The 22,257-nt window shown below is 45.8% G+C and overlaps 1 protein-coding gene across 1 annotated transcript in view; it reads left to right on the forward strand.

The window, feature by feature from the left end:
• Positions 1-304: 304 nt before the first annotated feature.
• MB21D2 (Mab-21 domain containing 2) overlaps positions 305-22,257 on the forward strand; it is a 116,636-nt gene continuing 94,683 nt past the window's right edge. Inside the window, exon 1 of the mRNA XM_049628402.1 lies at positions 305-891. Coding sequence (XP_049484359.1) covers positions 681-891 — 211 coding nt within the window. The 5' untranslated portion in view covers positions 305-680. The remainder of the gene's footprint in view (positions 892-22,257) is intronic.

Consider the following 22,257-nt stretch of genomic DNA (forward strand, 5'->3'; position numbering starts at 1 on the left):
TTTGAGATGGAAATGCTCCCAATGAGATGTCCTCCTTCAGAACACCGCCCTTAAAATCAGACAGAGGAAGACTCCCCCCTCCTTGAATGAGCTTGGCAAGCCCTGCCCCCAAAGGGGGTGGAGGTAGGGAAAGAATAGTCCACAACTCTCACGTCTGCTTGAGTACAGATTGGCAAGTGGCATAGGCGCGCAGACCTCTGTCATTTATTTATTTTTCTTTCCACTGGGTGCGCTGTCCCTTTAAATGGGGACGCTGGTGCTGGCTCCGTAACACCGGAGCCGGCAGCTTGTTGATTTCAGAACTGGTGAATTTCACATTGTTTCCACTTCACTTTCCTCGCTCCGGGGGGAGGCTCCGGTTGGCTGTAAGACCACTGTCGCCTCTGCCAGCCGGGGCCAGGGGAGGGCAGGGACCTGCAGCATCGGGGCCCGCGTGGGGCCGCAGGGAAGGGTGTCGGGGCCACACACGCACCCTCGCTGCAGTCAGCTGCTGCCGAAGCCCGGACGCCCGGAGCGCACGGAGCCGGGACCGCCCGCCCAGACGCCCGCCCGCCAGCCCGCCCACGGGCCGGGGCCGCAGCCAGGGAGCCGGCGAGGGGAGGAGGCCCGGGGGGGGGGCGGGGTGGGGGGCGGGGGTGGGTGCTGCCGCCGCCGCGGAGCTGCTACTCGGCGCGTTTTGCATGAAGATGGCGGCTCCCACCGCCAGCAAGGCAGCGTCCCTGGGCTGTAACAACAAGCCAACGTTCCCGGAGCTGGATTTCAGGTCGGGAGCTCGGGTGGAGGAATTGAACAAACTCATCCAAGAATTCACGAAGCACGACCAGCGGGAATACGACGACCAGAGAGCGCTGGAGATTCACACAGCCAAGGATTTCATCTTTTCCATGCTGGGTAAGCAGGAAAAAGGGGGAGGTGTGTGCGCGCGCGCGCGCGCGCGCGCGCGTGTGTGTGTGTGTGTGTGTGTGTCTGTGTGTGATGAGAAGAGGGGTAGAGAACCCATTCCCCCTTTCTCGCACTCTCTCTCCTTCTGGCTTTCCTTCCCGGAGCCGGGTGCTTGTTGTAGAACCCATCCCTGTTCCGCTCTTCCCTTCTTTCTCGCCGCAAGCCGAGCTGCCTTCCTTAGTATACTTTGCGCCGGGTCTCCTTCTAACCCCGTTCGCTGGCTCTTTTGTTAATTTCTCACCGGCCAGGGGCTCGTAGGCAGGTGAAGAGTTGGTGGTGAAACCTCGCCCTGTTGGGGGGAAGCCCCTGGAAACCGCGTGGTCCAAGTGAGACCCCGAGGCGCCTTTCGATGAAGGGATTTGGCTCCGGAGGTTCTGACCTGCGCCTTCCGAACGCCGACTCTCGGGTCCTGGCCAGAGCCTGGGGCGCGGAGACCGCGCAGGGCTCTGGCTCCGCGCCCGAGCGACAAGTTGCTTCTCTAGTCTTGCGGCGCGGCGCTGTCATGCCAAGCCCCCGGTGACCAAACTTGTTGGGTGTTCCCTAGTAACCCGCTCGAGTAGGCTGGGCGCCCGGAGTTCCTGCAACTTTGATTTGCAAATCGACTTCCCTTTGAAGCGCTCGGAAGCATTTCCTGTGCTTCTCCGGGGCTCTTGCATAGCTCGGAATTCCTCACTCCCAGCTCGTAAATGACAAGGCTCTGAGCTCGGACCCCAAGAAGCGCCAGCCCCCTCCTCTTTGTGTAATTTCCCTGCGCTGGTCCAGAGAGGCGCCCTTAGTTTCGAATCCTGGAGACCTCGGGGGTTAGAATAATGCCGCTACTCCCACCCTCAAGCCGGGCACCTAACAGGTCCCTCAACAGATTGTCGGATGGTGTGTAAAGGGTAATCATGAAGCCGACCTGGAGAGCAAATCCCCCTTCAAGTGCCCTATCGTTCGAATTATTACTGCTGAGGTACATAGCGTGAGTGTCCGCTGTTGGGGGCTTCCTTCCACGTAGCTTGCAGCCCCACCAGTGCAACCTTGGGGGCATGCAGTACGTGGCCTGGCCGTTAACGTTTCGCAGAACTGGGACTCGAGTGTGGCGCTGCCCTAACACGGGGCTCTGTGCCCTCTACAAATACGTCCTCAGCCAGTTTTCCAGGTCGTGGAAAATTTTATTGAAAAAGGGCTTGAGGAAAACAGCGCTTTTTGCCTTCCTGCTACCATTTACTTGGATGTCAGCTGGCTGGCTGTCGTTGCTGGTGCTATCATGGGGTACCTTCTTCCCTCGTTTTCTTGCTCCCAGAGCCCAAGTCCAAGTCGGGGGTAATACAGATTGAACGTGTGGGGGGCTGGTAATAGTAACGCTTTGGGAAGTTGGAAAAAGTCTGTGGAAACTTGGGGGTGGATTTCACCCTTTGCTCCAGGCTGCCCAAGCGGATCCTAAATTGTGTAGGACGTTGAAAAGCTCCCTATTGAGATACTCGACCATTCAACTGTTTAGATGAATTAAATGTATTTCTTTCCTTTTTTTTCTTTTTTAAACAACTCCCTAACCTGGTGGGAATGAGCTTCCAGATCTGAAAACAAGTATAGTGATTGTCAGGAGGGTGGGGATATGCAGAGAAGGCTCAGGGCAGTGATTTCAGCTGCTTAATCATGGCCTTTCTCTTTGACATAAATAATGGAAGTCTGCCATTGTGTTGTTAGAGCCCCCGCATCAATTCCAATGTCTCCTGCTCTAGACTGTTTTCTAGAGAAAGGTGCTGGGTCACCATCACTCAGAATAGTCATGGAACAAAAAAATGGGTGGGTGTGGGGAGGGGTAAGTTTAACTATACCCTGCTCATTAGGAGCTTCTCTGCTAACCCCATGGCGGAGACACTGATTTAGCAAAGCCTTCACCCAGATGTGAAGGGTAAATGATTCTGGGGTGCTTCATATATACATGTGTTTAATGTCACCAGAGGCATTGTGCTGACAGGTAAGCTAAATTCCCTTCTATTCCTTTTTATCCGGTTGACCTTGCAAGGGAAGGCTTTCTTGCCCCCCCTGGGAATTTGCTATTTCCACCTGCAGGAGAGAAAATTCAGGAGAGTGTCATTTAAGCCTTTTGCCCCTCTGGACACTAGAAGGCAGATGGCCAAATGAGCTTGCCTGTGTGTGGTGCTGCATTCATTTGTGAGTTCCTTGCTTTCCTTTAATGAGGTGCTGGCTGCTCTAGACAAGTGAAGGTTTGGCGACAGCCAGGGTCCCCGTGTGGATTTACTTTTTCTAAAGCGGATTTTCGCTTGGCTTAAAAAACAAAATCTCTTTTTGTGCACTTTGTTTCACTTGCCACACAGCCTTGAGTCTTTCATGAATATGCAAATGAGGTGTCTTAATGACCCTCAGCTTGTTAAGGTGTCACTGGGGTGGCACCAGGCCCTTATTTCTGGTAGGTTTTTTTTTGGAGGGGGGGGTGACTCCTCTTGGCTTTGTTCTGCTTCTATCTGAGCTGGCTGTACCTGAGGATTGTCAGCAGTTTAAAAACATTATCCCCTCACACAGAATGAAACAGTAGAGGAATTTGGTGCAAGCACCTTTAGTGGAGCTGTGGATAACATTACTTCTGGTTTTAGGCAGCTGGGGGAACAGCCTCTCTCTGTCTATAAGATTGTTAGTCTGGACCCTAGCCCCCTTCTCAGGCCGTTTTTGTTCTGTCTAGTTTGGAGGCAACTTTATGCAGAAGAGTATAGTGGTGGTAGGTAGTTGTCATAATCAGTGACCTGTCAGCACCAAGAAAGTCCATTGTCCTATCAAAGCAGGGTTCTTAATAGGCCTTGGGGTTGATCTGAGCCTGTTGGTGGTCATTGTGGTCTCTGTGATCTTCCTGACATTCTGTGTTTGTACAGAGATTCTGATTCCTTTGAGGCAGATGTTGGCTGGAATCATCTAGACTCACTCTTTATTTCTCTACACCTTGGTCTTTTAGGAGAATGATTGCTGTTATTATCTAGTTAATATTTGAGAGCCCAGATTGTGTGAGAGGCTGGCAGTGCATAATAAACACCATTTATCAAAATTCAGGGAAATTGCCAGAGTTCATTAATGTTTTAATAATATTTGGTATTTGCATAATGTCTCTGCTAGCTCTTTTGTTATCTTCATTCCCTGGTGAGGTTGGATGGAGACTGGTTGTGTCCCCATTGAACAGATGCAGAACAGGAGGTATGCAGGACCTATAGAAGCCAGGAAGGAGCCAAGTGGTCACTTACCCTACAGTCCAAATGGTAGATACCATGGCATAGTTATTAGAATAGCTCTCATTTACTGATTGCCTTCTCAGGGCCAGGAACTTCCCACAGTCGTAGGAGTAGGTATTGCTTTCCCATTACACAGATGAGGGTATTGAAATTTACTAGGGTTAAGACACATCTAGGGTCTCATGGCTAATAAATGGTACTGATAATGCTCAAACTCACAACAGCCTGCCTCTAATAAGACATATTCCTTTTCTCTACTGGAGAAACTATTAAGAATAAATGCATTAAGTGCAGAGTACAGGCTTTGTTTACAAAAATTGCTACCTCTTCTTTTAAGATTTTGTTTCTGATTTCAGCTAGAGTGTTAGGGTGATCCAAGCAGCGTCTGAGCTGATTTCTGGAACAGTCTGAGTTCAAGTATTTTATTCCATAATAAAGTCACTTGTTTGAATTTCTGTTTGAGAAAATAATGGCCATTATAATAAAATGTTAAAATCTGTAGTTCTGGTCATAGTTCTAGTCTGCCTCTTTGCTAGTGGGGTGGTCTTAGATTTTTTGTCTACTAAACATGGGTAACGGTAATGAATCATTTCTGAATTGCGTGTGAATGTGAAGTCACTTTGTAAACTGGAAATGAATGTATACATTATTTTATTGTTTATTTAAAGACATGGGCATTATTCAAAAATCTAGTGAACTTAACCTGGAATTATTTCTGCAGGTTGGTATTAGAACTAGGGAGCACAGTCAGAGGCAGCCGAGGAGAATATAGGTTCTGGCTATAGAAGGCATGATTAATTCTAACATGCACTGCCATTTTTTAAGTTCATACCATGCTCTGGCCATGGTGCTAACTACTTTGCCTAAATCCATTAATTTGTGTTATTTTCTTCCAAAAACTTTGTGAGGATAAATATTATCATGCCTGTGCATTTAACATATACTTGCTGATTGTTATACTGCTTGCCAAACAGGATGCAGGGTCCTGAGGGATAGCATAGTGAGTAGAGACTTTGAGAAATTCCTATGGGCCCTTGGAGACCCCTCCCTCTTCTCCTTTGCCCACTACCTGGAGGAAAGTGGTTAAGTAGTTTGCTGGCTCTTGTCTCCTTTTAGGTCCATAAATACATTGTAGCCACCTGAGAATCCTACAGTGTAGTGCTTCTGAGTTGCTGCCAGATCTATCATATTTTTAAGTACTTTCTGTGTCTTCAGAGTAGACCCTTTTGAAGCCCCCATCTTTCCAGTGTTTGAATGTCATTTTTCTCCTAATGAATATATCCAGCAGTATTTATTGAGGGAGTTTATTCTGCTGTTGCTTTGTGGGCCCCCAAGTCTTGGTAAGTCCCTTAGAGTTCTGGTCACTAATGTGCTGTATCGGTGTAACAGTCAAGATCGTATTTGAAGTCTGTTCTGGTGCTGAAAGTATTAGGCATCTAGGTCAGGGAGAGCCCTCCGACCATTTATCTTTGCTGCTCGTTGGGGTTGGTTTCAGTTCTCCCTCTGTGGTTCTGGGCACTGCTGACCTTCATCCTTGACAGAGGAGCCCTAGAACTGTTGATGATTTCTGAGTCTCCCTTGATGCCTTGTTCTGTCTGCTACCTATTGGATTAATGCATCGTTTGTGATTAGACTGGACCCCTTATGTTTACACAGAAATATTGGATTCTTTCTTGTTAAACTGAGAACTTGTTATTGAATATTAGCTCTTTAGACTCTCCTGCAGCTTTTTTTTTTTTTTTTTTTTTAACAATTTGGAATCTCTGGTCCCCTTTCAGACCTATTGAATCAGAATCCCTAGAGATCTCCAAACTGTCTGATCAGCACTCTGACATCCTGTCCTGTGTGAGGCCTGATGCCACTCATTTTCCATCCACCAGAGCTGCCCCTATGCACAATGAACATGATCCCAGTTGACTGGAGGCTAGACCCAGGCTGCTGAGCCTAATGGTGGATATCTCCTGTTAATTCTTGTAAACGGAGTCCTTCCACTTGGGATAGAGGCAGGGAGGCATGGCGATTGAGATGATTAGGGTGTTCACTCTGCACGAGAGGTTGTGATAGGGCTTTCCATCATTGTATCACTGAATCGCCACCATAACCCTCTGACGTCAAGAACTACAGGGGAAAATTCGGGAACTTCCCAAGTTTACCAACAAGGAAGTGGCATAGCTGGGACTTCACTGGAGTCAGGCTGCTGCAAAACCCTTGCTTTTGACAACGACACTACTCACTCTATGGTCAGGAGTGGGAGGAGACCTGGATGCTGGCCCTGACTCATTTAGTTATTTGCTGTGTGACTTTGGGCAAGTCACTTAGATTCTGAGCCTCAATTTCTGAGTGTGTAAGCTGGGGCTAATAATTATAGCTATCTCCTGTGTTCAGGTGCCTTCACTTCTGGATCTGAAAACTTTTGTGCAGGACAAACAAAGGACGTTTCTAAATTCTGGTACTGGCTCTGTTTTGTACTGTGTAGTATGTGTGTTTCCCTGAGTAAGTCTCCTAACCTCTCTGGAACCTCTTTTTGCCCCTTTTCCAATTATATAATATACAAAGAATAAACTAAAATCATTCCTCAATTTGAATCACTATTAATATTTTGACATACACTTTTTCCCTAGACATGTATGTTTATACACACACTTATACCCACTCATGCTTACATGAACACAGTCTTATATCTTACGGATACATGATTTCTCTGGGTAAATTTATCCATATTCTGTCATCTACCACACTTTAAAAAAAAATATTTCTTTTTATTTTGAAAGAGATAGCAAATGGAAGAGGGGCAGAGAGAGAGAGAGAGAATATCCTACACATGCTCTGTGCCATCAGCACAGAGTCCGATGCAGGGCTTGAACTCACGAACATGAGATCATGACCTGAGCCAAAGTCAAGAGTCCGCGCTTCACCAACTGAGCCACCCAGGTGCCCTGACCACACTTTAGAAAAAGGAGTTCTAAACTAAAACCTGTGGACAAATGTTCTCCTAGTTTCTTCATTCATCTTTTATTTCAGGAGATACTGTTTGAGAACTTAAATCACATTCTGTGATTTAATAATTGGGGACGTTGAACCTTGACATTGTCGACTTGTGAGGATTTTACCTGCCTTTTACTGCCATCTTCTCTCTTTGTGTTTGCATGTTCTGTGTGGTCACAGAATACTACCCATATTTCTCACTTCCTTCCTTTGCCTAGACTGTTTTCTCTATGAGGATTTCTTAATCTAGGTCCGTGGAAGTAATAACATAGAGTCTGTGAACTTGAATGGAAAAAATTACATCTTTATTTTTATTAATGTCTAACTGAAATATAGCATTTTCTTCCATTATAAAAGCAGGTAATAGATCATAGTGGTATTAGCAGTACCTCTATTTTTTTTTCGTGCTAATGGAAATCAGATATTTTCATTTCATGTTAGAATCCTTGCAGATATCTCAAAAAATTGTTTATCGCTGCTTTGAAATTATTGTGTCTCTTAGACTTGCTGCTAGGTTTTATTTAATGCATTAATAAAGTCACATGTACTCTATCACAGATTTACTTTTTAAATGTATATTTGTGCTTTAATATTGATTTTCTATAGGGGCACCAGGGTGGCTCAGTCGGTTGAGCATCCAGCTCTTGATTTTGGCTTGGGTCATGATATTGATGACCTCTGGGTCATAAGATTGAGCTCCAGTGTCGAGCTCTACACTGAGCATGGGGCCTGCTTGGGATTCTCTTTCTTCCTCTGCCCCTCCTTTGTACATGCTCTCTCTTTCTCTCCCTCCCTCTCTTTCCCTCTACCCCTCTCCCCCACTCTTGCTCTCTCTCTCTCTCTCAAAAAAAAAAAAATATATATGTATATATGTTATATATATACATACACACAGGGAGAGAGAGAGAGATTTTCTTTAAAGCCTTATGTAATTTTATCATTTTCATCTAAATATACTATTTTTGCAGGTGTCCATAGGCTTCACCAGCTTGTCAAGATAATCTGTGTCACAGAGACAGTTAAGAGTTTTAGCTCCTTTTTTTTAAAGTTTATTTACTTATTTTGAGATAGAGAGCATGCATGCAAGCAGGGGAGGGGCAAGAAGAGAGAGGGAGAGTGGGGGAGTGAGAGAGAGAGAGATCAAGAGAGAGAATCCCAAGCAGGCTCTGCTTTTAGTGCAGAGCCCGACATGGGGCTTGATCTCAAGAACCTTGAGATTGGGACCTGAGCCAAAATCAAGAGTTGGATGCTTAACTGACTGAGCCACCCAGGTGCCCCAAGAGTCTCGGATTCTAAGCAATGACACTTTACCTCTGCTTTGTCTTCTTCTTCCAGCTCCAGCTCCAATGCCACTTGACTCATGAAGCTTTCCTAAAAGTCTCCAAGGAGAAGACAATTTACCTTGCCTTTGTGTTCTCCTAACACCTGGTCCCCTTTTATAGCCCTCAGCATGTTCTTCCCCATGCTAGGTTAAAGAATCCAAGGCTTATTTATCTTTGCAGCATTCAGTGGCGTCAGGTACACAGTAGGTGCTCGCAGAGTGTTAAGTGATTTGATTTCTGTGTGAAGCTTCAAGGAGTGAACACTTTCTGACATTGTCTCTGAATCTTCCCTCCTGTAAAGCCATGCTAAATCATCTTTTCTGGAGTCAAGGAAATCTTGATCTAATCTTTTTATTTAGTAGGAGAAAATCTAGAAAAGCTATTTTTCTAGATTCCAAGAATAGTAGCCTTAAGACTGCAGGGCAATTTAAGAAGTGTCCCAACTGATGGCTATAGCTTATTGAACAGAAGCAGCAAACAGTGAGTTGTGGGAATGTCCCTTTCTCTGTAGACCCTGACTGTTCTTCCACAGCCATCTGGGGTAGTCATGGAACACCTGTATGCCTGCCTTTGGGGCTTTACAAAATGCAGAGAGGGGTGTAAGTCCTCTTTCCCAGGAAGGTGTTTCCTATGCTTATCAGTCAACCTCCAGATGTCTGGATGCCAATTTCTAGCAATTCTTTATTTTTTAATTTTTTTTAATGTTTATTTATTTTTGAGACAGAGACAGAGCATGAGCAGGGGAGGGGTAGAGAGAGAGAGCGGGACACAGAATCCGAAGTAGGCTCCAGGCTCTAGCTGTCAGCACAGAGCCTGAGCATGGAGCTCGAACTCACAAATTGTGAGATCATGACCTGAGCTGATGTCGGATGCTTAACTGACTGAGCCACCCAGGCGCCTCTCTAGCAATTCTTTATTATAAACGGCCATTATTTGCCATCCATAATAATTTAACCATAGGGCAGTGCTTTATAGATTACAGTACATATTCATATTTGATGTGGTATAGTATTATTCTCTGAACAGTCCTTTGAGAATGGTTGTGTAGGAAGTATTAGCCCTCATTTACAGATTGGGGTCCTGAGACTCTGGAAGGTGTTATCACTTAGTTGGAGGTCCTAGCGTAAGTTGTAGAACAGGACTCAACCCAGATCTCAAGTGTTTTTTTGTTATAGCACATGGTCTACAAAGAGCTCGTGTGCATTCCTACCTTTAGACATCTAGGGGTTCTGGGGTGAGTCTGACAAGGGCAAGGGTGAGTCAGACAAGGGCAAGGGTAGCCATTTTCATTCTTCTCTGGGCTTTTCTGCTCTCCCCTTGGGCCAAGGATATATAGTGAGATTGCTGAGATTGGAATGGATAAGTACATGCCCCATGGGTATACATTCTCCAGGTCTGATTGTTAGGCCTTGCCCAACTGGTTCTTAGGGTCCGTGACAGTGTTCACAACAGACCTGGCTGAGTACTTACCAGCTCAGTAATCTCTTTTTTTTTTTTTTTTTTTTTCCAACGTTTTTTATTTATTTTTGGGACAGAGAGAGACAGAGCATGAACGGGGGAGGGGCAGAGAGAGAGGGAGACACAGAATTGGAAACAGGCTCCAGGCTCCGAGCCATCAGCCCAGAGCCTGACGCGGGGCTCGAACTCACAGACTGCGAGATCGTGACCTGGCTGAAGTCGGACGCTTAACCGACTGCGCCACCCAGGCGCCCCTCAGTAATCTCTTTAAGGACATTTGTAATTATGCTGTTCTGTGAGGCTCTGTCTAGGAAATAGCTGTTTTTTTATCCACTTAAGTGTCTTTTCATAAATGCCCTCTGCAAAAGATAAAGAGACAGATAACTAGGTACAGCGTCCCTATGAACAAAGCTAACACTGGGAGCTGTTGTTCAATTTGTCTTTTTAAAATATTTTTTCCTGAACACAAGAAGACATGATTACTGTTTGTAAGTTAAGTCAGCAATAGGAGGTGGTGTAAGTTTTGCTTAGATTTTTGTTTCTTCTAACTAGTGTTTGAATATCTACAGGGTGTATTGAATGGTGTAAGCATTCATTCATAAATTCATTCAACATATGCAGGAGTGCCTACCGTGTCCTAGTGTTAATTACTGTAGTGCAATTACTATGTAAGTGCACAGAGTGGTGAGTAAGAGAAGCGAGGTCACTGCCTCCGTGGGACTGATGTTCTCTGGGGGATTCAGCAAGATTTAAGCATGCCAGTAAATAGGGATGCGCGCTATTAAAGAGGAACAGTATGTTATGACGGAGGGTATAACTGGGTGGGATGGAGTGTAGAGTTGGAGAGTAGAGCTCTGTGAAGCAGAGACATTTGAAATGGAAAGATAAGAAGGAGCCGACCATCCGAAGCAAGCCTATGTAAAGGAGTATTCTAGGTAAACAGAACAGCATGTGCAGAGACCCTTAGGTGGGGGTAAATTGGAAAGCAGTTTTCAAGGCTGCTTAAATTATAGCAAGTCTGATCTGGCCTCTGCAAGGAGGACTGGTCTCTGTTCAGATTAGGCCTGAGGTGGAAAGAATGGGTTGCCCACCTTGGAATGTAGGGAGCTTCCTACAGGTAGAGAGGTTTTTCCAGGTGGACCCGCCCTTTGGCTAGGCACTTGCTTTCCGTATTCAGGGATTAGGGGGAGGGGGACAATGTAGAAAGGTTGGATTACAGGTCCTCAAAAGGCCCTTTGTAGTTGTGTAGATTCTCTGATTTCACCTCTGATAGCCGTAGGCTAGAAACAGTGAGTCCTATATTAGATGATTTATGGGTCAAACTGCAGTTTTAATGGGCTAATAATAAGCCTTCTATGTATCTAGTCCTCCACAGTTTACAAAATACTTCCATATGCATGATCTCATTTTGACTGCTCACAACAACCCTCTGAGGTAGGTGTTTTTTGTGTGTCTATTTTAACGTAGGAAGAAACCCATGAAACCCATGGTCGAGAGAAGTTAAGTAATTCACGGCCATTAAATGGTTCAGGTGGGATCCACCTCGAGGCCTTGGCAACTCACCACCAGTCTTTGTATTATGCTAATTCTAAAAACCTTTCCCCCTGCCCCCACCCCCTTGTGTCTCAGGATGTGGAGGGGGTAGGATTTCTGCACCAGGGAGGCCTTGCAGGGTCAGGAGGAGGAACCCAGCCAACGGACGTGCCTGTTATGGGTCTGCACGTGCCTGTTATGGGTCTGCACGTGCCTGTTATGGGTCTTCAACTTGTAAGCACTTTCTAGGCGGCTTCAAGATCACCCTGTTAGCAGCCACAGCTGTTCTTCATAGCAGCTGCTTGTGCGGATTGGGTTGTGATTAATAAAGGGAACTCAACAGTTTGTTCTTTCAGCTGTGCCCTTGGTGTGCACAGCCTGCTTTCAGAAAGGCTCTGTTTTGGATTCGGAACAACGCAGCCCTAACGGTGCACGATGCCTGAGGGACTCCTGACCCTCCCGTGAGAAGGGGTGGTCCCTCCAGATCAGGGCTGGTGGGCCTTTGGACCTTGGTCCTTGGTCTCCGAATCAGGGATGCTGGGGTGCAGGGTGGTGCACAGGGGTATGGGATCACACTCAGCCTCTTGTCTAAGGGTGGGGGGGGGCGCTGCCCCTGGATGCCTGCTTGGCCTGTCATTGCCCGCCCCCCTCCCAGATTGCCCGCCCCCCTCCCAGTTTCTCCCACAGTAGGTCTGGGATCCGGCCTGAGAAAGGCATTTCTACTAAGTTTCCAGGCGATGCAGCTGCTGCTGGTCCAGAGTCCATGCTTCAAGAACCAACGCTGGGGAGCCAGGACCGATCAGACTTTGGAAGTTTTAAGACACCCGGTGATGGATCTGGATTTTTACATGAAATCTCCAGATTTTTAAATATTGAGATTAGAATCAAATATTAAAGGAACATCATGCGGTTTAAAACTGGAGGTCAAATAGTACACTGTGGCTGCCAGTGTATCACCTCTGATCTGAATACTTTCAGAGAAATTCATGCGCTGTCTGCTCTGGAAACTGAGGCCCAGGGAGGGGCAGTAGTTCATCCATAGCCTGTAGCTAGTTTGGGGGCAGAATCTTGACTAGACCCCAGGTGACCTGTCCACCTGCTGTGTGTGTGTAGTGTGTGTGTGTGTGTGTGTGTGTGTGTGTTGGTGTTAGTCCTAGTATACTGTCTCCCAAATAAATTTTCCCTTTGAGCAGAAACACTGTATAACTTTGAAAATAATAATCACACTGAAATAATTTTTTACCGAGTTCCAGGCACAGTTCTAAATACTTTATACTTCATGTGTGTTAACTTAGTTAGTCCTAATAACAAACCTATGAAGAAAGGTTATTCTTCCTATTCTTATTTTCTGATGAGCATTCTAAAGCACAGAGAGGCTAAATTTTTGCCCAATGTCACAGAGTTACTGGTAGAGTCAGGATTTGAACCCCAAAAATCTAGCTTCAGGCAGAGAGCAGCAAATCATTACGAACCTTCTTTTGTATTTCATTAAACAAACAAACAAAAACCCTTTCCTCCTGCAAAATGGAAATCACTGTTGGGATATTACAGTTTTAACTAATGCTGCTAGGAAACTTAGAAATTAGCTGGCCTGAGTTCCTCCCTCCCCCATTTTACAGAAGTGGAAATGGAGGCCCATAAAGGAGAGGAGACTTAATCATCTTGACACTGATTTTACTTTTGGGCAGAGTGGAGGTTAGGTAAGTGTCCAACAAGTGACTGGTTCCTGAGAAAGGTGCTTACCCCTGAGATGGGTCACTCAGTAGCCTTTGCTCCTGAGGAAGGGTCTGCCTCGGTTTGAAGGGAGGGTGAGGCACTGAGAGGGCTGTGCTTTAGGCACAGAGTATTCCCTTGCCCCAGAGCCACCTTGTATCATTTGAAGGTCTCTTAATTGCTATTAGGTGAAGGATGCTAAATAAATAACCTCACAGGCACAGTGTATTTCTGGTCTGTCGTGTTTGCCTTTGTCTTTTGATTGTTCCTTGTCTCTCCCTGTCCAGTTTCTTTCCTGTGAAGTGTGTCCTTTTCTCACACCTGTGCTGTCTCCACAGCTGTGAGCCTCATGGTGAACACGTTCATCTCTGAACATCCTGTATGTATAGGAAGGGAGGGGCTGGCTGGGTGGACTGACCGCAGGACTCTGGGCCAGCCTATGCTTGGGGGGAGGTGCAGCTCCAGGGGCGAGGATGCCATCTTGGGACCTGAAGGAGAGCCACCAACTACTGTCCCTCCCTGCTGCTGGACTGGGGGCTCAGAGCCTTAGGAGGATTTAGAGTTGTAATAGGATTCAAAGAATTACGGACGAGTTAAGCCAGTGGGGATCTTCCTGAGATCAGTTCACCCACCCCAGCATTTTCCTGGTGGGGAAATTTTACCCCATGGTGGACAGTGACTTGCTCAAGGCCCAAATGGTGGTGGTTGGGAAATATGTCCCCGCTGTTGGACACAGATTGTTCCAAATGCTTTATAATCATTAACCCCTTTAATCCTCACAGCAGTCTTGTGATGAGGGTACTATTCCTGTTGCGACTTTATTGATAAGGAAACCACTGTAGGTAAGTCACTTGCACAAGCTGGCAATGAGGGCTCCATTCCAACCCAGGAACCCGGCTCCTTCCCTCCTTGTACCTCTCCAAAACACAAGTAGCCTTGCTTTCCCAGGCTCTGTGTTAATTGCTGGTATCTAGACGTGAGGTGGTGCCAAACACTGAGGGGTGGACGGAAGGAAGAGCGTGGTGGGTAGGGTGGAGAAGATGGTGATTGTGTTACCCTGCAAGCCAGTGGCTTATATGGTTCTTCTGGTTCCTGGTCCAGAGTCTTGTCATTCCATCATTAGGCCTTCCTTGGCAGCACTCAGGACAAACATTCCTTTGAGGCTTGTGGTTTATGTTTATTGAAAGTCCTTTGTATTACATCTCATCATCTCCACAGTCTCTCCGTTTTGAAAGAAAGAAGGCGTGTCCCAGTTAAGTGATTGATTTAAAGCTGTATAAAGGTCAACTAGGCCCTTGATACTAAGTAAATTAGGGCAGTTTTATGAAGGCTTTTTCCTCTCTCTCTTCCACTTCCACCCCCCCCCCCCCCCCCCCCCCCCCCCCGTGGGTTTCGTTCCAGATTTAGAGCATTTAATTAGGACATAGTTAATGTAGTCTGTCGTTGTGGGGAGAATGGGGAGCAGATCTTTTTTCAGTGAAAGACAGATGCCAAAGGTACCCTTGACAAAATTTGAAATCAAAATTTATAAATTGAATTGGATTTTATGTGGCCCAAGGCATCTGCCTCTTCAGTGTTGTGACTGTTTTTGAAAAGTGTTCAAGTAAATCACTTTGCCCAGTTTCCCTGCTTTGTAAGCACAGGTGTTTGTGCATTGGCTTGTCTTTATCATTGGCATCATGCTGCAAGGTCAGTCATTGGGATGAAACAACTTCTTGAGATGCTAGTGCTCATGATACAGGAGATTGGATTAGAATCCTTAGAGAAGCTCCATTCCCAACCTACTTACTCATGGCTTTCACACAGTAGAATATCCGTGGCAATGGAAGTCAATGGAAGTATCCCAGATTGGTGAACACATCTGCACAGTGTAGCAACTCATGGGAAAGGATTTTGTTGTTGTTGTTGTTGTTGTTGTTGTTGTTGTTTTGAGAGAGAGAAGGAGCCAGTGACCTAGGAGCAGAGAGAGTGAGACTCCCAGGAGGAGCAGAGGGAGAGAGAGAGAGAAGTGGGGCTCACCTGATGTGGGGCTTGTGCTTACCTGATGTGGAACTTGAACTCATGAACCGTGAGATCATGACCTGAGCCAAAGTCAGATGCTTGATGACTGAGCCACTGACGCACCCTGGGAAAGGGTTTTATAATGTCTAATTCTTGGGGAAGAGAGGACTGATGGGAAACGATTTTATTCAGTATTTTTGTCATTCAAGACCAACCAACCCCTGTCCCTGTCTCTTGGATCCCATTCTGTCTGCGGGCTGCTTTGGCTGAGGCCCTAGAGATTATTCCTGCCTCCTTCATCTGCAGGTTCTCTTTGTTACACATTCGTGTGTGCATCCTCTATTTTTTCAACAGAGACCTTGAAGGACCTCAGCAATAGCCCCTCTGCTAGGCAGTAGAAATACAGTGCGGAACAACCCTTCACATTGTTGACACAAGTCTTTGGAGGAGCTGGACAATGAAAAAAGAAATGTACATATTATGATCAAAGTCCTGAAGGAAAAACCAGAACAAAGCAGGGCATATTGCTGTGATTTGTCATTCCTTCTCCAGTTTGACGTCGCTGACCTTTCTCCCCTAACCTCTCTTCCCATGGCTTCTGTGACAACATACTCTTGCTAGTTTGCTCCTTTTTCTGTTTTCCGTGTAAGGGACAGACTTGAATGCTTTTTAACCCTTGGTGACTGCTTCTGTCTCTTCCTCCCTCACTTTCTTTGATCTGTCTCACAGTGCAATTTTTTGTCTCTGCTACTGCCAGTGTCCCAGCCTGGAACTTTTTACTGCCTCTTTGACAGCTCCCCCTGGGTGGCCCAGAGGTGCCACAGACTGAGCGTTCAAAGTGAAGTTGTGCTCCAAACCAGCTTCTCAGTCAGCCACACCACTGTTGACCCAAGTGCCAAAGACAGGAGCTTGAGAGTCCTCCTGAGTTCCCCACTCTTCCCCCACCGACCCCCCATCCCAGAGCTGGAAAGGAACTGAGGCCTGCCCATTCTGCCTCCTCCTTTAAGCCCTCACTTCCTTCTGTCCATTCCCGTTGTCACCACCCTAAGTCGGGGCGACCACCATCTGTTTCCTGGATTACTGCAATAATCTGCACACTAGGTTTTCTGTTTCTAATCTTGCATGTTTCAAATCCATTCTGGAGAAGAATGATTCCAAGAAGAATCCATTCTTGGAAGCTGAGTCATCTTTACAATATGCCTAAATCCCTCCAGGGCAGCCCATGATTCTTCACATGGAGTTCACACTGCTCAAGTGTATTTCACAGGGCCTTTGGGGACCCAGCTGCTCATGTCTCTGGCTTCATCCCCTGCCAGTTTTACTGTTTATTTCCTGTACACTTGCTGTAAGGTAGGCCCTGTGTGAGGTACCAACTTTGCGTTCCCTCTTAAAGGAAAAACCCAGACATTCTGAATGGAACTAGAAGGCCTCAGTGCCCTGTCTCCTATGGCCTCTTTCACCTCATCTCAAACCTCAGACGTCTTCACTGACTTGGTTTCAGTCACATTGACCTTTCAGTTCTTAGGAAATATCACATCACCACCCACTGAGGCCCTTTGCTGGAATGTCCCATCCCTCCCACCAGATGCCCACACAGCTCATGAACTTCTGTTACCCATAAGATCTCAGCTCAGTCAAATCAGCACTTCTTAGGGAGGCCTTTCAGGCCAGCCCAGAACTGGCCAAGTTCTCTTAAACTGGCCTCCTAGCTTCCCGGGCTTCTTGGCTGCACTGGTCAGTTATGAACTAGCAGTGATTTATGACTGATGTCTGACTTTTCCCACTGCCATGAAAGCTTGATGATCGTCTCTGGTTATCTGTTATTTTTTTCACTTGCCTGAATTATAATTGTTCAATAAATTATGTGTGTGTGTGGGGGGCTCCATAAATATTGGTGGTGGTGTTGGCTATTCTTCCTTTGTCCTAGCAGTTAGGTGGTAGACAGTTCATGATAAGTTCATGATGATGGCCACGTGTGTGGTGAGTTCTGAGTACGTACCTTGGTGTGGTGAGGGGGTTTGTCTTCCTTCCCCAGTCTCCCACCTCTCTGCAGCATGTAGACTTGGAATTACAAACATGTGGACTTTAGAAATTATGTAGTCCAATCATTTCCAACCTGTTCTAAACATGAGGGTCTTTTTTTTTTTTAATCCTGTGACATAAATTATGAAGGTTTAAATGGGAGTGGTTATATTTTTACTGTCAGTTCATTGGGGAAAAACGAGTAGTTATGGAAAGCTACAGTGGATTTAGTTAACCATGGAAATTGCATTGAATTTTTTTGTAATAACATCTACATGTATTTGAAAAATACTGGTGTGTATGCATTAGAGCAAGTGCTTGGTGGGCATATGGATTTATAGTACCAATAACTCCATGCTTCTGTGCTCTCTCAGGAACTAGCCATTTAGTCTGGCTCTTTATTTTACATTTGCATGAGATTTAGAACTGGTTACCTGGGAGCTTATGTTTCTCTGTATATATGTTTTATTTGAGCAGTGTAGTGTTTTTAAAAATTTAGAGCAAACATTTAAAAGCTGGGAGATTTTTCACAAAATCAGATTTTCAACTTGAAAAATTAGAGGGACTGGGCCTTATTTACCATATGGCCATAATCACCTGGTACTGACCAGTAAGTGACTCCTTTAGAAGTGCCACACTTCTGGGGCTCCTGGGTGGCTCAGTCGGTTGAGCGTCCAACTTTGGCTCAGGTCATGATCTCACGGTTTGTGAGTTTGAGCCCCATGTTGGGCTCTGTACTGACAGCTCAGAGCCTGGAGCCTGCTTCAGATTCTGTGTCTCCCTCTCTCTCTGCCTGCCTCTCTCTCTCTCTCTCTCTCTCAAAAACAAATAAACATTACTAAAAAAAAAAAAAAAAAGAATTAGAAGTGCCACTCTTCTGGGGCACCTGGGTGGCTTAGTCAGTTAAGCATCCGACTTTGGCTCCGGTCATGATCTCATGGTTCACAAGTTCGAGCCCCGTGTTGGGCTCTGTGCTGACAGCTCAGAGCCTAGAGCCTGCTTCAGATTCTGTGTTTCTGTCTCTCTCTGCCTCTCCCCTGCTCACACTCTGTCACTCTCTCTGTCAAAAATTAAAAAAAAAATTGAAAAACTTAAAAAGAAAGAAGTGCCACATTTCCTTCTGTATGTCATGGTGCTCACCTATGTCTATGGCTATAGAGCAAGTTGCCCGTAAAATGGAACCTGGAAACCTGGTGACCTCTCCCCTAAAGGAAGGAGGCCTCCTGTCAGGTGTCTGCAGAAGCTTGTGAATAGGAAGGGCCCTGGGCCAGGAGTCAGGAAGCCTGGATCCTTGTCCCCTTGCTGTTACTGACTAGCTTGCTGACCTTGAACAAGATATGCAATCTGAGCCTCAGTTTTGTCGTCTGTTACCAATTTGAGAAACACCTCCTGGGCCCCCCAGTTTTGTTTGGTCTGGTAGTATAATGGGGCATGTTTGTTATTAAGTCCCCCATGTTCTCTTTCCTTGTCTCTGCCTCTGTCTCATGGAGGGATTTATCATCTATTATTGCACCTTGCTGTTCACTTCAGAAATATGAGAAGGGAGCTCTCGGTTCTCCCCTCTTTCTCTCTCCCATTTTTTTTACCCCTGGCCTGTCTGGAGCACTTCTCTTCCTTTTATCCCATGTCCTCTGCTCCTGCAGAGGGGTGGGGGTCCCAAAGCCATACCCAAGCTCCTGCAGTGACACCCAAGACACCTCAAAGTTGAACTCCAAATATCAAAGAATTGTGGTTGCATTATTGCCTATTGAGATACTCAGTAACTGGCCAACCGTGGTGCTGCTAATATTCTGAAATGCTAACAGGATACCAGGCTAGCATGGAGGATTTGGTTTTCAGTGACATCGTCCTTGTAGGCAAGATGTGTGGTTATGCATTAAATTTCACTCTTTGAAAGGAACAATCCAGTGCTTTTGTCCTTCTGGATCTGCAAGGGACAGTAGGCATCAATGCCACAAAAGAGGAAATAAACAGGAGTGTCAGTCTCTGGGATTACATGAAGCAGGGTGGTGTAGTGGAAAGAAAAGAATGGTGTTTTGGGGTCGGGCAAACCTGAGTCTGTTATGGGATAGCTGTGTGACGCTGGGCAAACTTTCTGAGCCTGTTTCTTTGTTAATAAAACAGGGATCAAAGAACATGTTTTATCTTTTAATTTTATGCAGGCCCACCTCAGAGATGTTGCAGGTTCAGGGCTAGACTACTGTAATAAAGTGAGTATCGTAATAAAGCAAGTTAAATGAATTATTTGGTTTTCCCAATGCATAGAAAATTCTGTTTATGCTATACTGCAGTCTAAGTGTGCAGTTAAGCAGTATGTCTAAAAAAAAAAAAAAAAAACAATGCACATACCTCAGTTTAGAAATACCTCCTTGCTAAACAATGCCAACCCGCGTCTGAGCTTTCAGGGAGTGGAAGTGACAGATCACACGTCATCATAACAAATATAGTAATACAGAAAAGGTTTGAAATACTGCAAGAATTGCCAAAATGTGACACAGAGACACGAAGTGAGCAGATGCTGTTGGAAACATGGTGCCCATAGACTTGCTTGGTACAGGGTGGCCCCAAACCTTCAATTTGTTTTAAAAAAAAAAGGGTAATAGGTGCAAAGTGCAATAAAGGGAAGCACAGAAAACAGTGTGCCTGTACATGAAATTGCCCTTCTTGTCCTTTTTTTTTTTTTTTTTCTGAAAATCCTTTTTTTCCTCCTTGAAATAAGATTAGTGGGTCAGCCCGTGAACAGAGAACTAGCATAAAGTTGTCTCAATAAAAGTGTACTGTGATTCTTTGTGCAAACATTTTGGCTCAACATTCTCTTGGGAAGGTAGAATGGAGCTCCTAGTGATTTTTTTTTTTTTAAGCTTTGTAAATAAACAAAAGTAGATTTTCCAGGAAACTTAAAGAGATTTCTTCTGCCTTTAATGGTTTTCCAGATGTTTTGAAGAGGGTAGGATTGGCCAAACTGGATGCTTACTCCAGCCACTCTATAAACCCAGCTCACAGGGCCTTTGGGAGGGGAACAGAGCCCTCTCCTCCCACCCCTCCCACCCCCATTCCACAGTGATCGGCTGCCTGGATTAAAGTAAGTGAAATAAAGTTGAGGTTTAAAATTTGATATTTCTATCAATTTTTACCCCAAAGAGAGGGAGAGGGAGATAATTTAGGGGAGACCTGACCTGGAGATGACTGGGGTATATGCTCAGGTATGAGAGAATGTGGCATGCACACTCAAAAGTCTGCATAGGAGTTTAAGATTGCACTGATACTTTTAAGAATTTAGGGTGGCGCTAGAGGTTGGGCATCTGCTGGTGAAATGAAGGAGAAGGGCCCTGGACCAGATGTAAGAGTATTAAGAAGAGACTCCTCCTCCAGGTTTCTTGAGAAGTGGGGGCCATGCAGAGATGCCCTAGCAGGTACCCCATTCACCTACCCGTCACGCAGCCTCCAGGAATTGATGACTGGCTGGTTTTGTGGAGAGTGAACTTGGAGTTGATGATGAGTTGGACACCCAAAAGGATCCTGCAGAGACTGAAAAGGCCTTGGGAATGTTCCCTGAGGGGTCAAAGAGGAGATTTCTTATGAATGCTTGCTTTTGTTACTACTCTTAACTTTTTGTGTTGTGATTAGGTGAGAAAAAGCTGGAAGGGAAGTCTTTCCCTTGAGGGAGAACTGCCCTGTGAAACAGTTGTACCATTCCTCAAAATGCTAGCTCCTGCGACCCAAGTGGGAGATGGAGGGCCAGGTGCTGGGTGGGCAGGGGAAGATGGCTTCTTAAGGAATGGAGGGGTGGAGCCTCATCTCCGCTTTCAGGAATAGAAGCGGAAGCTCTAGTAACTTCTTCAGAAAAGAAATGTGACAACATTATGGGCCATGGACAACAAGTTTGTAAGGTTCTGGCAGCTTTTAAATGTTCTTGGGTTTGTTGCTTCTATTACCCATTGTCTCTCCGCTGTTATGAGAGGTAGAGATCTCCGAGATGAGAGATGTACTTATCTTCAGGGGGAGCCAGGTAGAGGGCTGCGCATAAAGCTGGGGAGACAAGGCTCTACTGGAAAACCGGTGGGGGACAGAAGAGCCTGGGTTGGTCTCTGAGGAAGGGGCAGCCACTCCTGCCTCAACAAGGCTAAGAATTGCTAGGGATGCTTCCCAGTTGTTTCAAGAAGTGGAAGATTATCCTGTGATACCACAGGCATTTGAGACGTTGCTCTCTTGCTTACTGTGTTGTCTTCAGGAAGTCACTTACCCTCTCTAGCACTCCCTTTCCCATATATAAATGGGGAAATTGGGTTGCCCGAGTCTATGATTTTAGGATTCTGTAAGTCATTGATACCGGAAACTTGCAACGAGTAGCTGTACTTTTGACATTTCTGGGATAGATGTGGAGATTTGCCAAGGTAGTTGGTTTGGGGGCAGGTATTTTTGCAGGGACTGTATGGAGAGCGGTTTCTGTTCTCATTTGGGGAAGTCATAGCACCACATCACAATACTCACGGGGAAGCCCAGGTCCCCTCCTGTGGCTCCCTGAAGGGCGACTCCTTGCACTCCAGGGAAGTGTGGCCCCTGTCAGAGGTTGGTGAGCTGGCCCCTGTTGCTATTACTGGTACAGAAGCTCAGGGCTACAAGCTCAGTGGACCCTGGCTGCACCATGGAAGGCACCAAGAAGGCAGTTTATACTGAAGGTGACAGCCAAATATTTTTGTACAAATTAAAGTAGGTCACCAAATGCAGACTTCATCTTATCTTTTTAAAAGACTTCCTGCTCATTTGCAAAGGTTCCAAATAATACAGTTTCAGAGGTTCAGAGGCGTCTAATGCAATTTTTACCCCCCTCTCTGTACATAATTCTATGCCCATTGTGTAACGCTATTAGAAACATTAGGGTAATTAGAGAGCTACTCTCTGCTTTTCATTTGCTGTAATACTAACCCTCAGTCTGCCTACACTGGTCATATTAATAAGTAATGACTCAAAATTAAAAAGAATTCGGCAGACTCCTAAATTAAGATTTTTCTAAGCCTTTCTTCCTCGCAGTCACATGCTACTTACTGCATGCAGGT

The sequence above is a fragment of the Panthera uncia genome, chromosome C2 (genome assembly GCF_023721935.1).
Source record: "Panthera uncia isolate 11264 chromosome C2, Puncia_PCG_1.0, whole genome shotgun sequence".
Lineage (NCBI taxonomy): Eukaryota > Metazoa > Chordata > Mammalia > Carnivora > Felidae > Panthera > Panthera uncia.